The sequence below is a fragment of the Chiloscyllium plagiosum genome, chromosome 7 (assembly GCF_004010195.1).
Source record: "Chiloscyllium plagiosum isolate BGI_BamShark_2017 chromosome 7, ASM401019v2, whole genome shotgun sequence".
NCBI lineage: Eukaryota > Metazoa > Chordata > Chondrichthyes > Orectolobiformes > Hemiscylliidae > Chiloscyllium > Chiloscyllium plagiosum.
The window spans coordinates 88,623,499-88,644,530 of NC_057716.1; the positions used below are offsets into that span (position 1 = coordinate 88,623,499).

Genomic DNA, 21,032 nt, shown 5'->3' on the forward strand with positions numbered 1-21,032 from the left:
GTGGAAGCAAGGTCATTGGGGATATTTAAGAGACTGCTGGACATGGATATGGTCACAGAAATTTGAGGGTTTGTACATTAGGTTTACCTTACATGAGGATCAATGGTCAGCACAACATCGTGGGCTGAAGGGCCTGTTCTGTGCTGTACTGTTCTATGTTCTATGTTTTATGATATGGAAGCTTTAGAGAGGGTGCAAAGAGATTTACCAGGATGCCGCCTGGACTGGAGGGTGTGTCATAGGAAGAAAGCTGAGGGAGCTAGGGCTTTTCTAATTGGAACGAAGAAAGATAAGAGGCGACTTGATAGAGGTGTACAAGATGATAAGAAGCATAGATAGAGTGGATACCCAGAGACTTTTTTTCCAGGGAAGGAATGGCTATCACGCTGGGGCATAATTTTAAGGTGACTGGAGGAAGGTTTAGGGGAGATGTCAGAAGTAGGTTCTTTACACAGAGGTTTTTGGATGCATGGAATGCACTGCCAGCAGTGGTAGTAGAGTCAGATATATTAGGGACATTTAAGCAACTCTTGGATAGCCATATAGATGATAATAAAACATAGGGTAGATAGGTTAGTTTGATCTTAGGATTAGATAAAGGATTGGCACAACATCAAGGGCTGAAGGGCCTGTACTGTGCTGCATTCTTCTATGTTCTATAACTCCTTATTCTGAGATTCTGCCCTTCAAGCCTTAATCCTTTGATCCAAATGAGTAAATTCTGATGAAATTAAATAGCAAATAGAACACAGAGATAGGCCATTCAACCCAAGTCACTGAAGTTCCAGAGGATCTTGCTTGCACCACTCTTCATCTAACTCTTTCAGCATTCTATTCCTGTCTACATCTTATGTTCAAATTGTATTCCCTTAAATTAGATATGTATGTGAGATGAGAAACTATTGGGTAAAGGCAGAATCAGGCTCATCTCTGTAATCCCACAGTTGAGTAGCTTGCTTTCTACACAAGGCCATATGACACTGGAACAGAAGTGAGGCAGGTATATGCGGAATGAGATAAATTAACATGAATACCTTCAGAGAGAAGAGTAAATGAAAGTGAAATTGAAATAAAGGATTTTACCAAAATAAAAAGGATCCCTAATGGTCAATAAGAGTGTGGAGGCACAAGCCTGAAGACTGACAAATATACTTCATACAGCAGCAAATGTTGAGATGTGTGGCCCTAAATAAAGATGAAGAGATGTCTGGTTCTGTTAGGTGTCCAACTCACTCACATGAGCATGTCAGGTCATACAGTGAAGCTGCTCATCCCTACCTGGCTGTAGAGTTCCTTGTTCTTTCCAGCCAATGTCAAGTCAGGTGTGTCCCATGCATAGCAACCAATTCCTCTCAGCCATCCCAAGTCTTCTTTGTATTTAACCTAGTCAGAAAATAATCATTTTTATTTCAGGCATCAGATCTTGGGCATGTAATGACACTGATAAACAGTCGCATTTTCTCAAAATGACAAAATGAACTTTCAAACAGTTAATTTCAATACTTTAAATACTAAACACAAAGAATACTGTATTGCAAAGGACCAGAGAGAAAAAAAGTCAAGGTAATCCGACTGGTCCCTGAAACTCTGAAGCTTTCTTAAGAGGCTGTGAAATTTGATGAAATACTTATTTCCTTGACTTGGATGGTTGTATGCAAATGTGAGACCCAGACAGACAAAAAGCATGTCCATGCTCACACCTGACTATCTATCTTTTTTTAAAATTCATTCTCAGGATGTGGGTGTCACAGTCTAGGTCAGCATTTATCACCCATCCTTAATTGCCCAGAGGACAGTTAAGAGTCAAACACATTGATGTGGGGCCAGAGTCACATGTAGGCTAGATCTGGTAGGAAAGGCAGATTTCCATCCCAAAGTACGTTAGTGAAATAGATGGGTTTTTTCCTGACAATTGGCAATGGTTTTATGGTCATCATTAAACTCTGATTTCCAGATTTTTTATTGAATTCAAATTCCACTATCTGCATGGTAGGATTTGAATCAAAGGCCCCAGAATATTACCTGGGTTTCTGGATTAATAGTCTAGCGATAATACCACCAAGCTATCACCCACCCCATCGTCTTTTGGATGGGGTACCAAAAGGTCACCAGACACCTAAGCATTTAGCAGCCCAGCAGGGGAGGAAGAAGAGAAGAGATATGGCATGGATTTTACAGTACAAATTCAAAAATAGCATGTCTAATTATGACAAGCTACAGGACAAAATCACCTTCTAGCATTAAGAATCTGTAAAATGTCACTTACAGTCCCGATCTATTCGTCAGAAAGTCAAAAATAGTATCTCATTAAATGAGACATCCTGTGTGTGGGCACATCTTAAAGTTGCATACATTGTCTTGTTCAATTTTGAATTTAGATTATCATTGAAAGCATTATGTCTTTATATGTTTAACAGTCGACAACAGCAACAAATTTCAGATTGTCGTGGTACTATATTTGCACTATATTTCTAAACAAAAATACAAAGTTAAAGAGGACAAAGTTAAAGACTCACAGTGCTGATGGCATCAGTTACCATACGGTGGTGCATGTGCTCAGGTGGGTCAGGGATTGATCTCCACACACCCAACTGTTGGATGTACTTCTCCTTGTATTTGACCTAGGACCACAATGTCAATGAAAAATCACTAACCAGAAATTAGGAAACTGATAGAAAGGAGGACTGCACTGGGACGAAAAAGGTTTCCGAATATTCCTAAATGGACCTGGTTTTCCTTGCCCGTGAATGCTTAGCTGAACCTGAAGCTATGTCAGTTGAGACTGCCATGCAATATTTGAGAATTTTCATCCCATCAGTGTATGCAGAACAAAGATGAAGGAACACAGTATGGGTACAATTACTTGATTCTTCATTCTAATTGACCCTGCTTACAATAATAACCCTGTTTTAATAATTTCTCCTTGGAAAGGTCTGGGATTTGATTTTATGGGCTTGGTGTGATTTTGGCAAGGCCTCATGCAAAATACATCAGTTGGCTATCCAACTTCCTTTGTGCACACACTCCAAACCAGTCCCATAACACACGAGGTGGGCAAAGTGACCACTAACGTGCCCGCATTAAGGTCTATACACCTTCAGCGTTATGTTCTGGACAGCAGACAAAGGGCATGAGGGAGAAGGTTGGCCTTTTACCCAAGTTCATTTGAAGGTGGGAAAAAAGGGGGTAAATAATTTGGGGGGACTTTTTAAAAAATGTAATTGCAGGATGTGGCTTTTACTAGTTGGGCCAGTAATCATTGCCTATCCCTGATTTCCCAGAGGGCAGTTGAGAGTCAACTACATTGCTGTGAGTCTGGAGTCACATGTAGGCCAGACCAGGTGAGGATGGCAGATTTTGTTCTCTGAAGGACACTTGTGAACCGGATGGGTTTTAAGTCCAGATTTTATTTATTTTTTTATTGAAGTCAAGTTCCACCATCTACGGTGACAAGATCCAAACTCAGATCCAGAACATTATGTGGTTGGTAAAGCACTAAGTAAAAAGGGGCACTCCATTTAAGATGGTGGCCCCCTTTTGTGTTGGGATTGCAACAGGTCCTGGGAATGGTGAGGAGACCTGGAGAAATGGTGAATGGGGTTGATTAATTAGCAACTTAAAGGCCTTCACTGGTCTTTGGGGCCAGAGAGTTACCCAACATCTCTGTCGCTGATGGTAACATCCCAGCAGAAGTGGGAAGACAATGGGCAAGAAAACGCATCATTCCACACAACTGTAAAGCCTTCTACAACATATTTACAAGACATTGGAGTGGCTGGGGGGATCTGGGCCATAGCTGAAAGCCTGATCCTGGTCTCTGTCTTATTGTCAGAGAGTGATAACAAGTTAAAGATACCCATATTTCTGTAGAAAAGAGGCAAATCCAAAAGGTCGCCATGCATTACAATGTTAGTCTCATTATTCTATGTAACATGCTCACACAATATGAATAGCTTTTAAATACTTCAAAGATTTCAGTTACTTAAATATAAACATAATGTACCTCACTGATATCATCTGTGACTTTGCGATGGTAGACAATGTTCAGGGCATCTTTCACTGTACGGTAATGACCTTTTGCATGTTCAAAGGCTTCCTTATATCGTAACTATTAAAAGCAAAAAGAGTGTCTTCAAAATGTGAAAAATCACAGATGGTTATGAAATCTCTTTATATACCAGTAAGAAGGAATTATTCAATACATACATCACTGGCAATTATGTACGCTTTCTTAGAAATCAACAATGTTGGAGTATCTGGTATTGTAGTGTATTTACTCTTGAACTTCTCATATTGTGCCTTGTATTTTTTCTAACATTGGAAAGAAAAAAAGATAGATTAGAATCATGAAATTAATTGAATAAAAGCAGGTCTTTCTATCTTAACTTTTCACACATTTAGTACGTTGCACCCTGGAACCCATGTCACATTGAGAAGTGATATGTATTGCAATGAATCATTGAAAAGCCATGAGCTACTATTTGTATGAAGGTGTAGACTGATATAGTTTTCTTTTCAATTTGTTAACTGCCCTGTTTAAATGGCAGCAAAATAATTTCATACTCATTGTGTTTTTTAATTAATTCTGTGCATTTTCTTGACTTGCAAATGTAAGCAACTTATTTCCTCGAAATTGAGTACATTTAAAAATAAGTTGAAACAACATATTTATATATGTATTACTTGTGTAAGAGGCTTTCCAAATAACTGCTTATTTGTGTCTTACCTCACTGGCAAAATCTTTGACATGCTTGGCGTGATCCAGGGATGTAGTATGCTCATGAGGAATGTAATGCGGTCTATCTTTTCTAGCTAATTCAACATACAGGTACTGCAGAAGGAAAAAGAAAACATCTTTAATAAGATGTGCGATAATAGACAGGTTTCACAATACTTTCAAACTAGCACAGAAATTTTGTCATATCTTTCCACACTGAAGAACACAACGGTTCCTGAATTTTCTATCATGTTACTCACTGATACATCACTTCCTTTGAAGTGATAATAAAAAATATTTTTTTCTTCTGACTGTGGTCAGTAATTTTCAACTATATTCAATACATATCTTGCTTTGATACCATGCTTAAAAGCCTCCTTTTAGTTTCTACTCAGAAGCTTTTCACTATAAGAACCATCATTTTCATTTAACAGCTTGTCTGGCCTCACCTGACTCTGTATCTTCTGACCGTGTTTGGCTCGGTTTAGATCCACAGTATCAAGCCTTGTTGTGTACTTCGTCTTTGCTTTATTTCCCTGAGCACGGTATACCAGCTAAAATTGACAAGAGGCAAATGAAAGATCAATTATCTCACTAAAATGTGACACATGTTCTGTTTTGTCCTTGCTTTGATCTATGATAGGTTTGGGTGTCCCCGTTTACCAAATCTGTCATGATGCTTGAAGAGTCTCCAGGACCTTAATCCTGTCAGTGTCCACATTTTGCTCAATTTGGAATATTTATCTGTATCATTACTGTGACAAGCGAACCTTTCAAGACTGATCTTCATCGATTTTTGTTGGAAAATAGAATGTAGAGATATGGAGTTATTATTAAGATTGGCTATGGACTTCCTTGGCTCAGGCATTGGATTGTCAATTGTGTCATAGAAATTTGATTGAGTTCCAATCTTGCATTAGCAAGCAAGTCACATTAGAACGAAATGAACCCTGAGATAAATGCTCTTATCTTCCTGCTTTACAAAGAACAAGCTGATCAATGCAAAGTTCATAATTAAGGACTAAAGCTCATGGTCAAGCACGTAAGATAATAGAGGTCCCTCAAAAGCAACACGACTGGCCAAACAGAGGGGAGTATGTATTTTGGCATAAAGAATATTAGTGCCTTAACTTGGATGTGTACAGATTCAAAAATAAATTCTTAGCTTGGAGAAATCTCAGGATGTGTGATCACAAAGTTTTATACATAACATCAAACAAATCACAAAACCTTCAGCAACCATCTTGATGTTCCCTGCATTAAATTCAATACTGAGTGCAATGATTACACATCAACTGCTGAATAATTCAGATCTTTTTATTGTGATCTTGGCAGAAAAGGGGATGTGAGACAAAAAAAATTGCAGATGCTGGAATCCAAGGTAGACAAGCAGGAGGCTGGAAGAACACAGCAAACCAGGCAGCATCAGGAGGTGGAGAAGCAAACATTTTGGATGTAACCCTTCTTCAGGACTGGGGGTGGGTGTAAGGGGAGCTGCAAATAAGGGGATGAGGTGGGGCATGGGGTGGTGAAGTAGGAATAGGTGAACACAGGTAGAGGGTACGACCTGGTTGGTTGATGGGAGGAATGAATCTCTTTGGTAGCTGAAAGGAAGGGTCAATCGGAGGAATAGAAGGGAGGGGGCAGGGCTAGGAAGGAAGTTGGGGATGGAAAGAGAGGTGTGCCCATTATGAGGTAGATCACCTTTCTTGAGTTCTGAGGTGTAATTGGTATACTCTACAGCTCTGTCTCCCTGCAGTTTTCCTCTTTGTCAAAAATCCCCATCAGAGGTTGAAGAAATATTTCCTTTACATTGCTTGATTTCAAATAACAGTATAGAACGCAAGATCATTTTCCTGAAGTCACATAGCATTTTCATAGAATCCTGATAATGTAGAAGCAGGTCATTTGGCCCATCGAGTCCACAAGTAGAAAGGGAGGACTGCAGATGCTGGAGATCAGAGTCGAGACTGTGGTGCTGGAAAAGCACAGCAGGTCAGGCAGCACCCAAGTAGCAGGAGAATCGACATTTCGGGCATAAGCTCTTCATCAGGAATTAGGCTTGTGGGCCTGGGGGCCTGAGAGATAAATGGGAGGGGGTGGGGCTAGATGGAAGGTAGCAGAGAATGCAACAGGTAGATGAAGGTGAGGGAGAAGATCAGAGAGGAGGGTGGAGTTGACAGATGGGAAAGGTGATGGACAGGTCAGGAGGGAGGTACAGAGTTGAAGGCTTGGGAAAATGCGGAGGGAGGGGAAATGAGGAAAATGTTGAAATCCACATTGATCCCATTTGGTTGTAGGGTCCCAAGGCAGAATATTTTTGATTTTTGGTGGGATGTTACTCATGCCTCCCTACACCTTAACAGCACAGAGGTGGAACAAGTGGAGAATGTCAAGCTCCTGGGAATATGATCAACAAAAAGCTTTCTTGGATTCTTCGTGTGGACGCACTGGTTATAAAGGCCCAACAACATCTCTTCTTCCTCAGGCAGCTGAGAAAATTTGGCATGATGGTAAATACCCTTGCCAATTTTTATAGGTTCGCCATCGAGAGCATTCTGTCTGGATGTATCACTACCTGGTATGGCAACTGTACCATTCAAGATCGGAGATGGTTACAGAGAGTCGTGAACGCGGCCCGGAAGGTCACAAAGGCCAACCTCCCATCTATATAATTCATCTACCAGGCCCGCTGTCGAGGAAAGGCCTCCAGCATTCTCAAAGATCCATCCCACCCTGGCAATGCTTTTCTACAACCTCTACCATTGGGGAGAATTACAGAAGCCTGAACATATGCACCAGCCAGTTTTGCAACAGTTTCTACCCTAGTATTGTTAGAATATTGAATGGACTCACAAACTCTTAATATTCGCCTGTACCTGTGTTTTGGTTTTTGCCACTGTTTACCTATTATTTACTTATCTATGCTATTTAACTCTGTGATCTGCTTGTATTGATCACAAGACAAAGCTTTTCACTGTACCTTGATACATGTGACTATAAATTCAATTCAATTCCATTCAATTCAAATTCCTCCAGACCTCGGGTGGTTAGGATTTGGCAATGGAGGAGACCATTTGAGGTTGGGGTGAAAGGTGTTGGTGAAGTTGCTGAACTGTTTGACCTCCTCTTGGGAGCACGAGGTAGCGCCGACACATTCATCGATGTAGTGGAGGAAAGGTGGGGGTGGTGCCAGTGTAACTACGGAAGGTGGACTGTTCCATGTACTCGATAAAGAGGCAGGCATAGCTGAGGCCCATGCAGGTGCCCATGGCTACCCCTTTGGTTTGGAGGAAGTGGGAGGATTGGAAGGAGAAATTGTTAAGGGTGAGGACCAGTTCAGCCAGGTGGATGAGGGAGTTGGTGGAAGAGTACTGGTTGGGACGATGTGAGAGGAAGAAACAAAGGGCTTGGAGGCCTTCATCATGGCGGATGATGTGTACAAGGACTGGATGCCCCTGGTGAAGATGAGATTTTGGGGGCTGGGAAAACAAAAATCTTGGAGTGTGTCAAATGCGTGGGTAGTGTCCTGAACGTAAGTCGGGAGTTCCTGGACTAAAGGGGACAGGACAGTGTCAAGGTATGCAGAGATGAGTTCAGTGGGACAGGAGCAGGCTGAGCCAATGAGTCGACTGGGGCAGTCAGGTTTGTGACTCTTCGGTAGGAGGTAGAATTGGGTGGTGCAGGGTTCAGGGACAATCAGGTTGAAGGCTGTGGATGGGAGATCCCCAGAGGTGATGAGTTTGTGGATGGTCTGGGAGATGATGGTTTGGTGATGGGTGATGAGGTTATGGTTGAGGGGCAGTGGGGGGCCTGGCTGAATTGGTCCTCACCCAAAACAGCCTCTCCTCCAAACCAAGGGGTAGCCATGAGCACCTGCATGGGACCCAGCTATGCTGCCTCTTTGTTGGATACATGGAACAATCCATCTTCCACAGTTACACTGGCACCACCCCCCACCTGTTCTTACGCTACATCGATGACCATATCGGTGCTACCTCATTCTTCCACGAGGAGGTCGAACAGTTCATCAACTTTACCAACACCTTCCACCCTGACCTCAAATTCACCTGGACCATTTCAGTAACCTCCCTTCCTGCACCTCGCCATCTCCATCTCCGACGACTGACTGACCATGGACATCTACTACAAGCCCAGCAACTCCCACAGCTACCTAGACTTCACCTCCACCCATCCTACCTCCTGTAAAAACGCCATCCCTTATTCCCAATTCCTCCGCGTCCACCATATCTGTTCCCAGGATGACCAATTTCACCTTAGAAAATCCCAGATGGCCTCCTTCTTCCAAGATCGCAATTTCCTTTCCCACGTGGTCAATGATGCCCTCCAGCACATCTCCTCCACTTCCCGCATCACCGCCCTTGAGCCCCACCCCTCCCAATGCAACAAGGACAGAACATCCCCCTGCTTCTCACCTTCCACCCCACCAACCTCTGCATACATCGCATCATTCTCCGCCACTTGGTCTACCTACAAACGGACCCCACCACCAGAGAGATATTTCCCACCCCACCCCTATCAATGTTCCGGAGAGACCATTCCCTCCACAACTGCCTAATCAGGTCTAAATCCCCCACCAGCCCACACGCCATTGCTGGCACCTTCCCCTACCACCACAGGAAGTGCAAAACCTGCGCCCACACCATTCCCCTCACCTCCGTCCAAGGCCCCAAAGAAGCCTTCCACATCCAACAGAGATTTACCTGTACCTCCACCAATGTCATCTATTGCATCCATTGCACCCGATGTGGTCTCCTCTACATCGGGGAGTCAGGATGCCTCCTTGCAGATCGTTTCAGAGAACATCTCTGGGACACCTGCACCAACCAACCCCACCAACCTGTGGATGAACACTTCAACTCCCCCTTCCACTTGGTCAAGGACATGCAGGTCCTGGGCCTCCTCCATCGCCAAACCCTAACCACCCAACGCCTGGAGGAAGAACACCTCATATTGCACCTTAGGACCCTGCAACCACACGGGATCAATGTGAATTTCAACAGTTTCCTCAATCCCCCTCACCCCACATTATCCCAGTCCCAAGCCTCCAACTCGGCACTGCCCTCCTGACCTGTCCATCACCTTTCCCATTTATCCACTCCACCCTCCACTCTGATCTATCACCTTCACCCCCAACCTTCATCTACCTATTACATTCCCAGCTACCTTCCCTCTAGCCCCACCCCCCCACTTATCTCTCAGCCCCCTGGTCCACAAGCCTCATTCCTGATGAAAGGCTTATACCCGAATTGCTGATTCTCCTGCTCCTCAGATGCTGCCTGACCTACTGTGTTTTTCCAGCACAACACCATCGAACCAACATCAATTCTCTGAAGGGCATCCTACCCAGGCCCAACCTCTTACCCTTTCCTTGTAACCCTACATTTCTCATAGCTGATTCACCTAAAGTACACATCCCCAGACTGTGGGAGGAAACCCACGCAGACAATGGGAGAACGTGCAAACTTCACAAAGACAGCTGCCCGAGGGTGGAATCGAACCCTGGTCCCTGGCATTGGGAGGCAGCAGTGCTAACCACTGAGCCACCATGTCCTCCCTTATTCATGCATAATAAAAGTCTACCATCCATTTGAGATTAAAGGTGGAGTTACAATTCCATTCTTATTTGTATTCCATGAAGTGGTTGGATACTTACATTGCTCAAGTGAGTTTTCAGTTCCGTCACACGTCTGTATTCAGGAGTATCAAGAACTGAAGTATGCTTGTCACGTAATTTTTTGGCAGCTTTGTCATAGCCAGTCTGAAAGAAAAACATAAAAAAGAAGTTTAAAGTATTTTCAAATAAATTTTACTAGATCGGGAAGATAAATATTTTCAGAAATACTACTTACTATCTCAAGAGTTACAATGTTTACCCTCAGTAAGCTAGGCTGCCAAACTGAAAGATTAACTTCATTTTTCTCACTCTAGAGATGTTGCTAGATCAAATGAGCATTTCCAGCATTGTCAGTTTTATTTCAGAATTTCAACATTCATGGAGTTTTCCTGTCATTTACGTATACGTAAGGCAAAGGTACCGCTGTCCCAGGGAACCATAGGCCAGCTCTCTCATTAGAGAGAAACGACTGGTGGTTGTTTAGCCTGAGGGTCACTATGTCTCAGGCAAGGGGTAGGGTGAGAAGGTGGGACCTTCATGGTGATCTCAGCCACTGCAGGAACTGAACTCGTACTGTTGGCGTTACTGTGCATCATAAACAGCCATCCTGCTAACAGACTGTTTCGGACACAGTAAGGACTGCAGATGTTGTAAGTCAGAGTCAATAGATGTGGAGCTGGAAGAGCACAGCAAGTCAGACAGCATCCAAGGGGCAGGAAAGTCCTTTGCGCCGAAGCCCTTCAGCATCATTCATGATCTTAGACCAACCTTTTTGGCTAAATTAAAACTCACTTTTATGATATAATTTTAGATCATAACAATTGGTATATCTGGATTACAAAAAATGGAAAGCATACCCAGAATTTGTGGAAGTCACGCACTCGTATCATTTCAGGAGTTCCATACAGGAAGCATCCAATGCCCCTCAGCCACTGAAGCTCTTCCTTGTACTTATTCTTTGGAAGGAATAGTCACAAACTTAGTACTATTCAGAAAACATTAAGGAAAAATGTAAACAAAATGTATGAATAAGCAAAGACAGATTTAATAATTACATCGCTAGTGATAACACCAACATATCGGTGATGGAGCAGCTCAGGAGTGATGGGAAGGGAAATCTTCTGACCTTTCAACCGGAAGTAGTCCGACTTATATATCAGCTAAAGGAAGGAAAAAAGTAAAATCATTGAATTCTGTTCAGCAAATAGAGCATGCTTGGTTAATTTATTGAGACAAGTTCACTCAATTCTTAAACTTACATCACTGATCGCCTCCTGTGTAGCTTTGACTTGACGAATTTCTGGAGTGTCAAGCGTTGGGTGAATCTTGTCTTTGTTAGTGTCATAAAGTAACCGATATAGACGCTGCATCAGAGAAAGGAATTAAATGCATCAAATATTCACTTTTCCTACAGTAATCTTTTCTGATCGATGTGTTCATGCTAACAGTACGCCTACATTACCTGGTTCAAAATAAGATCTGCTTTCTTGGCTGCAGTAATGCTAATGGTTTCTGGGATCAATTTGTAGCCTCTTGCTTTCATATGTTCATAAGCTTCCTTATACTTCAGCTATAAAAGAAAATGAGAAATGTTTTTGACAATCAAGCCCATCTGAAGAACAAAATCTTAGTCATAGCATTTGAACAGAAGGCACAAACAAACATAAATATTTGTGCCATATAAATCCTTTGATTCCATGTGTTTGTATTTAGTCTAGTGACCTTTCTGAGTTACAGTGAATATTGTTCTAATACCACTACCTGCATTCACCACATGGGTTTGTGTGACTATTATCCTGAGAAACAATGGATGATTAGCATTCACCCTGGAGGAACAGTACAAGCAATACTTCCCTACGTTACATCATTGACATTTCAAAGTATTGAGTATGAAGTAAGTAAGGGCAGGAATAATACCATAGCAGATAATATATTTCAGTTATACTGTTTGATGGATATGTACTAGCCATGACACCAGAGATAACATTTCCTATCCTTCCCTGAAATTATACCATGCGGTTTTCATGTCCCTCCAATCGAGCAGGTGAGGCTGCATATAATATTCCATCCAACAGATGGTGCCTGTCACTCATACTCACATGGTACTTCCAGCTAAATTTTGTGCTACTACCTCCAGGCTGGGACTTGAATCTACAACATTCTGATATAAGTGCTACTACAGAACTGTTAGCAAAGGGCAGGAAAGAAAAATAGCTATAATTTTTTTTAAAAAGGCTAAAAAGTTAAAAACTAGTCTTTAATGATTGCTGATGGAATATTGTCAGAAAGAGAACAGGATGCTTTGTGGAAAAGTTATGCAGCAAAGCAAATGGGGATGTTGACAACTAAACACAAATGGCACAGCAGTTGGAAAAAACTGCATTTACAGAACTTTGAGGAAGTTAATAAGGTGCATTATCTGCCTCAAGTCCTGGAGCAGCGAGGGGAAACGGATCCTGGAGAAGCGAGGGGAAACGAATTCCGGAGCAGGGATGGGAAACGGGTATCGCAGCAGCGAGGGGAAACGAATCCCGGAGCAGGGATGGGAAACGGGTCCCAGAGCAGTGAGGGGAAATGAATCCCGGAGCAGCGAGGGGAAACGAGCGCTGGTGCAGCACAAAGGGTATGAGCCCTGGAGCTGTGCAAGCTGAAACAAGTAGTGGAGATTCGTGAGAGGAAAAGTGAGTCTTGGAGCAGCGCAACTTACCTTGGTGCAGCTGAGTGCCAGTGTGAAACAGACTGGAGGCTTGGACTAGAGCGGGACAGTTACTGAGTTGGGGCTTTGCATGGCGGGGGGTGGGGTCAGACCATGTGTTCAATGTGCTGCTGCAATGTAATGTCGATCTGAAATACTTTACCAGACTGTAATGTCAATCCATCAATTATGTTATAACAATCTTACCTCTAACTTATTTTTTAAGACACTAAGTAATGATACTACTTTTCATTGATCTTTTGTATCCTAGATTTGTACCTAGGTACTGGTACCAGAGTACACATGACAATAAAGGATATTATATTTAATTTCGCTCTACTCAATACATTTTGCTGTCAAGAATCCATTTAAACAAAAACAGCCTTAATTAAGTATGTTAGGTAAAAATGGCTAAAATAATTTAAAAGGGCTTTTTTAAAGACAATGACTTTTACAGATTTCATGGTAAGAAATCCACACCCAAAAACTGCACACTTGCATATTTTTTACACATTGTCAGGTAACAAAGTGCAATGTAGGTAAATTTGGTAAAATGTGCTGATAATCCACACTCAATTGGAATTTAAACGATCTAGAAGCACATCATAATCCTAAAACTAATGGAAGTTAAGCACCACAGCCCTCGCAAGCTAAGCATTTCTAGAATCAATAATACTCTGAGATATTGTTTTGTAAATTTTAGTTATATAAATTTTCATAGAATCAGAAAATGTTGTTCTTAAGTTGGAAGTAACTGATTAAAACCAAATTTTTATTATAAATGGGCTGAAATTAATTACAATTAAGAAACTATCCTAAGCACGAGGAATTATTTTCCATCTTCAAAGAACATTAAACAAGTTGAAATCGATGTATTTTTCAGATTAACTTCCCTCACTTAAGAGTCTCATCTTAAGATAAAGGTTTAACTGCTGAGATTCAGCAAAGATGATTTTCTCCCAAACTGGGACAGATACATTTCACTTAGAGTCATAGAGATGTACAGCATGGAAACAGACCCTTCGGCCCAACCCATCCATGACGACCAGATATCCCAACCCAATCTAGTCCCACCTGCCAGCACCCGGCCCATATCTCTCCAAACCCTTTCTATTCATATACCCATCCAAATGCCTCTTAAATGTTGCAATTGTACCAGCCTCCACCACATCCTCTGGCAGCTGACCAGAAATGCATGCAATATTCCAACAGAGGCCTAACAAAAGTCCTGTACAGCCGCAACATGATCTCCAAACTCCTGTACTCATACTCTGACTAATAAAGGAAAGCATACCAAACGCCTTCTTCACTATCATATCTACCTGCGACACCACTTTGAAGGAGCTATGAACCTGCACTCCAAGGTCTCTTTGTTCAGCAACACTCACTAGGACCTTACCATTAAGTGTATAAGTCCTGCTAAGATTTGCTTTTCCAAAATACAGCACTTCGCATTTATCGGAATTAAACTCCATCTGCCACTAGTCAGCCCATTGGCCCATCTGGTCCAGATCCTGTTGTAATCTGAGTAACCCTCTTGCTGTCCACCACACCTCCAATTTTGGTGTCATCTGCAAACTTACTAACTACCTCTTATGCTCGCATCCAAATCATTTATGTAAATGACAATTAAACTGAGGCAATTAAAGTAAATGTTACTTTAAGAATTGATAGATACTATAGTTGATAGATTCCACTTTAAGACTTGCTGGACACTGTAGTTGATATGTTTTATTGTCACATTATCCATTATGTGAACCAGGATTCTGCCCTTGAAATAAAATTATATTTTCTCTTTTATTTTTTTGAAACAGTTTAACATTCCAATTATACTTGAATTGCTTATTGAGTTCGTTCATAAGTTTCTATCTATGTTATAATTTATATAGTCTCACACAGTCTTCTGTTTGGCCATTTCAGAAACCTGACTTTGTATCTCTGGTGGGGGCGTACATCACTGAGAAGTAGTTCTCGGACCCTAATATTATCTGGCTTATTATCAACAATTCATGATATGGGTGTCATTTCAATATTAGGTTAAATGGCCAAACGCTTGGTTACAGAAATAGTTAAGGAGTGTCTTTAAGAGACAGGGAGCTGAAGGGTGAGTTGCGGCCCAAGTAATGAAAAGCATGACCAGTAGTAGAGGTGCAATTGAAATTGGAGATGCACAAACGGTCAGTATTGGAGAAGCACAGATATCTGGGAAGAGACCCCAGAGACAGAAAGGGGCAAAGTCATAGACATGAAAGCAAGAATTGGGATTTTTAAATCCTAATGGAGCCAATGTATGTTGTGAGTACAGGGATAAAGGAGCAGCACCTGCTGTGTTAAGTTACAGGCAGCAGAGTTTTGAAACTTTATGAAGGATAGAATATAGGAGACCAACCAAGAGTGTTTTGGAATGGTCAGGTCTAGAGGAAACAAAGGCATGAAAGAGTAGCTGATGAGTTAAGAGCTGATGTTCTGAAATGGAAATAAGTGATCTCATTCATGGTGAAAACCTGACTTGAAATCAAAATTAACACAAAGAAAGTAGACTGGCTGAATATTAGACCATTGCTAGAGACCAGGATGGTGATGGTGACTGGGGAATGAAATTCTAGAGTACTGACTGAAAACATTGGCTTCAGCCTTTTCATTATTTAATTGGAGAAAATTTCTGTTCATCCAGTACTGAATGAGAGATAAACAGTTGAATAATTTAGTAACAGTGGAGGAATTGAGAGAAATGGTGGTGAGAGAGAGCAAAGTGCGGTACATGGAAAAATTAATTCTGTGTCTTTGAATGATGTAGCTGGAGGGCAGCATGTAGATGAGAAATAGTAGGGTGGCCAGGGATAGGTCCTGGAGATCCAGTGATTGACTGAAGTTTCATAAATAAGAATGGAATTATGTGACCTCAGTCCTGCCTGCCTGATAGCAGTGGAGAAGCATTGGATAAAAATAGCATTGAGAACCATGTCAAAGGCTGAAGACCTGGAGAGAAATCTATGTTTGTCATCATTAGACAGAACATGATTTGTAACTTCGCGAACAGTTCATTTAGTGCAGCAGCAAGTGTGGAAACCTGATTCAAGAGATTCAAAAGTGGGGTTCAGGGTAATACTTACATCGCTGCGGTTATGGTCAACATTTCTGGCATGCTTTAAGAATGGGATATCTGCTGGAATGGTATATCCAGTGGGGAGAAGGCTTCGGCCTGTATCACGATAAAGATTCTACAAAAGGAATGTTACAAAGTCCAATTAGTTGGAGAGGCTTCTCGCAATTTATTTTAAAAATCTAACAGAGACGCACACTTACCTCACTCTGTAACTTATAGGCATGCCTAGCTCTATCCAGATCCACAGTCTTTGTGGTTGGAGCAACTGTACCTCTAATATTTGTCACATAAGCATTGTGATACACAAACTAAAAAACAGAAGGAAGAGAATAAATGGGATATTTCACTTTCAAACATACTATATTATCAAAATATTGAAAGCAAAATAATTGAATTACACATCAATGTACATATATATCTCTCTTGAAATGCTTTTATGTCAGTACAATGTGTATCTGTAAAAGTATATATTTTTTAATATACACAATGTAAATAGACATATATGTAAATATTCAAAAATCAGAAAACATATGACAGATCAGGTTGAGCTTTGATGACATTTTATTAGATGAGATTAGATTCCCTACAGTGTGGAAACAGGCCCTTCGGCCCAACAAGTCCACGCTGACCCTCTGAAGAGCAACCCACCCAGACCCATTCCTCTACACTGAACACTACGGGCAATTTAACATGGCCAATTCACCTAACTTGCACATCTTTGGACTGTGGGAGGAAACCGGAGCAAACCCACGCAGACACGGGGAGAATGTGTAAACTCCACACAGACATTTGCCCAAGGCAGGAAATGCCCTCTTTATGGGCATTTAAGTGGGCATTGGATAGGTATATGGAGGATAGTGGGTTAGTATAGGTTAGGTGGGCTTGGATCGGCGCAACATCGAGGGCCAAAGGGCCTGTACTGCGCTGTATTGTTCTATGTTCTATGAACCTGGGTCCCTGATGCTGTGAGGCAGCAGTGCTAACCACTGAGCCACCGTGCTGCCCATACACTTATTATTAAAGTGTAATAAAACAGTACCTGTTTTGTATGGAAGCAGCACTATCTAGAATTTATCATTCTGTTTTAACCTGTAGCTGATAGTAGATTTCTAAGTCTATGTTATTGACGTCTCTTTTTATAAACTGGCTCAAAAAATACTTACATCACTCAACTGTTTAGCGTTGGTGACAGACTGCCGGTAAGTGGGAGTATCCATGACTGGCGTGAACTGGTCCCTTGATGCCTCAGCCTTCGCCTTGTATTGAATCTGCGGAGATAAATAAAAGTGGAAAAGAAATTAAATGATCGGTGGCAGTTAAAAGACAAGTAACAAGAAGGAAAGAGAGAATCAATGCCAATAACACATTGCAGTGACAAATTATTCCAACATACAGCACTTTGGAGATCATAGGATTTCTTAGCATGAAGTATCTGAGGAGTGTCCCAGACATTGCAACCAATTCCTTTAAGCCAGTTGAGATCATCTTTGTACAGAACCTGAAAAGATAGAACGAAAAACATAATTATCACTATGATGCTTGTTATCTGTCATCTAACTCAAATCTGACCAAAAGATAGGAAAATGGCAGTAGAAATACAAGAGAAGGGAACTTCAACTGTAATTTCTAACCTTAAGCCTTTCCAACAAGTAGGAAGCAGTCGAATTATCACATTGGTAGGTATTGCTAGAGGCCACTATATAAAGAGCATGAAATTTATTAGGCCTTCTTCTTAGCACCTCCAAAGATTGCTTAGTCTTAGATGCTGATGTAATCGCTTGCTTCCAGCATAAGACCATAATACCATGAGAGACAGTAGCAGAATTATTTCATTCAGCCCACCATTCAGTCACGTTTGACATTTTTCTCAACCCATTCTCCTGCCTTCTATACTTAAACCTTGATTTCCTTATTCATCAAGAACCTAGCTATCTCTGTCTTAAATATAGTCAATGACTTGGTCTCCACAGCCTTCTACAGCAATGAGTTCCACAGACTCACCACCCACTAGCTGAAGAAACTCCTCCTCATCTCAGTTCTGAAGGTTCATCCCTTCACTCTGAGGCTGTGCTCTCAGGTCCTAGTCTCTCTTACTAGTGGAAACATTTTCTCATCATCCACTCTATCCAGACCTCTCAGTAGATAGTAAGCTTCACTGAGTGTGCTTTGTGGTTTTCTACATGCCCATGTAGTAAACTGTACCAACAGTAGGGTCATATTCATTCCGATACTACTCTGCTTATCCTGCCTTCTAGCTTCCAATCTAACTCCCTATTTTCTCTTTTCAGGTCCTCCTCCCTTTCCCTACAGATGTCATTGGTACCGATGTGTGCCACGACTTTATGGATCGGTAGTTGATGGTACATTGCCTTTATCCATTGAACCAGGAAATTGCATAGAAGGTGGACTTTTGGTGCCTGTGATAGCAATTTGGGAGAGCTAGCCATCCCGCTGCTCTCCCGGCATTGCTCCAAAACTTTCTACAATTATGTACCTATAAAAGTGCACATCCAATTTATGCTTTCCATTCAAATGTTGCCACTGAATCTGCTTCCCAATATGTTTTGCCAAGATTCCAGTGAGATGTTTTTCATTCTCTCATGATTCCATTTTCACTGAATCTTTGTACTTCAGTACTGGACAGCTACTACAACTAGGAGAAAGTGAGGACTGCAGATGCTGGAGATCAGAGCTGAAAATGTGTTGCTGGAAAAGCGCAGCAGGTCATTTGAAGGGCTCATGCCCGAAACGTTGATTCTCCTGCTCCTTGGATGCTGAGCTGACCTGCTGCGCTTTTCCAGTAACACATTTTCAGCTACTACAACTGCCTATTTGGTCTAAATTAATATGAAACGAAAATTAACACTTACGTCACTCAGTTGCTCGCAGACCTTCTTGGCATGTATATTAATCTGCAGATCTGGCAAGCATGTCCATTCGTGGAGATACTTGCGATAGTCAATATAGCTGACTTTGGCTTGGGTGTCTTTGGCAGTAACCACTTCCAGCATGTCAGGCATGATGTGCACCTTCATTTTGTTATTTTCGTAATTTTTTCTGTACAGACGCTGCACAAAGCACAGGCCAAGTGGATTAATCCCAGCGAATTTTCACCCCAATAGTCAACTCTCATTAAATGAAATAGCAACAAATAAAATTCAGCAAAAAATAATAAGGCTCAACAATAATTCTCCTATTGTCATGGCCTGATACAAAGTAGACAACTGGTGTTTGTAAAATGTACAAACGTTTGGCATGAATATGTTTAATATTGTAAGAATAGAAAAAAAAATACAAGTTTAAACAAGTCAATGAAAAATAATTAATTGAGGCAGTTTATTATGACTTATGACTTTGCACGAAGAGTGAGTATAGTGCACCCTGTGTGATACTTGATCTGTCTGTAATTATCAAACGATTCTGGTAAAAACACAGAGCACTGGGGAGAATTTAACCCCTACCCCCAGATCAAAATCATTCTTCCTGTTGTTTCTTAAAAACGTGCTCTGATCAACTCAATTCTTAGAACAATGGAAGATACTTTGGCCGTAACAGAGTTACAGTGGCCACAGAAGGAAGTGCAGTGGTAATTAGGGAGGGTTGTAAATTATTTAGGCCTACTCACTCGGGATTCATGGTCCAACCTGAGCACTACTTACATCAAGGTTCAACTTGCCAGCTTTTAGACATTGCATGGTATGTGGGTCATCCTCCACAGAACGTGGCAATGTGTAGAGAGCCTTGAACTTCTCATACTCTTCACGATACTTTATCTGAAAGATTGAGTGCACAGTTTGATAAACTTGCATGAGAAAAAAAAACAAATTGCAAAAAATCGTTCTTCTTGCCACTGCCAGGAAGGTAGGGATGTACCCTCAGCAACTTGGCCTTAATTACATTTGATGACAATTTTCTACTTACTGGACTAAGAATGTCTTTCTGATTCTTGGCCAGAGCTATCGAAAACGCATCTCCTGGCATTGTATAACTTGTTGCTTTCACCTTATCCCAGGCCAGTTTGTAAGCATTCTAGAGAAACAATACATGGCTGATTATGTGGAAGTCGAAGAAGCATTGTTTTCACATTAAACAACATTGTCAGAAACAGCATGTAAAGCAACAATGGTGATTCAAGTTAACATATATATTAATAAACAGATAAGTAATTCAACAAGTTGGCAAGAATGCATGTTACTAGAACAAACCTTGCATATTATTCCAGAATGTTGATATGTTTGATACTACAAAGATGCAAACATGAACAGTCAATTAAATAAATGACAAGAGATGAGGAGCACGTCACTTGACTATCCAAGAAAAGACACAATCATACACCAAAGTCTTGGATGATGCCATGAAATACAAGAGCATAACAGCATTATTTTATCAAAGTTAATGAGCTGTTGCATAAAATTTGTCATCCTTACACATTTCTAATCCATCCTACTCCTCGTGGAATTGAAACCTTTCCCTTCTAATTAGTACATAGAACATAGAACATTACAGCGCAGTACAGGCCCTTCGGCCCTTGATGTTGCGCCGCCCTGACATACTAATCTGAAGCCCATCTAATCTACACTATTCCATGTACGTCCACTTGCCTGTCCAACGACGACTTAAATGCACTTAAACTTGGCGAATCTACTACTGTTGCAGGCAAAGCATTCCATACCCTTACTACTCTCTGAGTAAAGAAACTACCTCTGACATCTGTCTTATACCTATCTCCCCTCACTTTAAAGTTGTGTCCCCTCGTGTTTACCGTCCCCATACTTGGATAAAGGCTCTGCCTGTCCACCCTGTCTAACCCTCCGATTATCTTGTATGTCTCTATTAAGTCATCTCTCAACCTTCTTCTCTCTAACGAGAACAGCCT

The 21,032-nt window shown here is 41.4% G+C and overlaps 1 protein-coding gene across 23 annotated transcripts in view; it reads right to left on the reverse strand.

Annotated features, from left to right (window-relative positions):
* neb (nebulin) overlaps window positions 1–21,032 on the reverse strand; it is a 270,517-nt gene that overhangs the window by 66,793 nt on the left and 182,692 nt on the right. For all 23 annotated transcript variants that reach the window (XM_043694176.1, XM_043694181.1, XM_043694178.1 and 20 more), the window contains 18 exons: window positions 20,078–20,185; window positions 19,816–19,929; window positions 19,027–19,224; window positions 17,550–17,654; window positions 17,320–17,424; window positions 16,357–16,464; window positions 16,164–16,271; window positions 11,818–11,925; window positions 11,615–11,719; window positions 11,411–11,515; window positions 11,213–11,311; window positions 10,395–10,499; window positions 5,167–5,271; window positions 4,727–4,831; window positions 4,207–4,311; window positions 4,004–4,108; window positions 2,517–2,621; window positions 1,279–1,383 (listed from right to left, as the gene is read on the reverse strand). In XM_043694176.1, coding sequence (XP_043550111.1) covers window positions 1,279–1,383; window positions 2,517–2,621; window positions 4,004–4,108; window positions 4,207–4,311; window positions 4,727–4,831; window positions 5,167–5,271; window positions 10,395–10,499; window positions 11,213–11,311; window positions 11,411–11,515; window positions 11,615–11,719; window positions 11,818–11,925; window positions 16,164–16,271; window positions 16,357–16,464; window positions 17,320–17,424; window positions 17,550–17,654; window positions 19,027–19,224; window positions 19,816–19,929; window positions 20,078–20,185 — 1,998 coding nt within the window. The remainder of the gene's footprint in view (window positions 1–1,278; window positions 1,384–2,516; window positions 2,622–4,003; window positions 4,109–4,206; window positions 4,312–4,726; window positions 4,832–5,166; window positions 5,272–10,394; window positions 10,500–11,212; window positions 11,312–11,410; window positions 11,516–11,614; window positions 11,720–11,817; window positions 11,926–16,163; window positions 16,272–16,356; window positions 16,465–17,319; window positions 17,425–17,549; window positions 17,655–19,026; window positions 19,225–19,815; window positions 19,930–20,077; window positions 20,186–21,032) is intronic.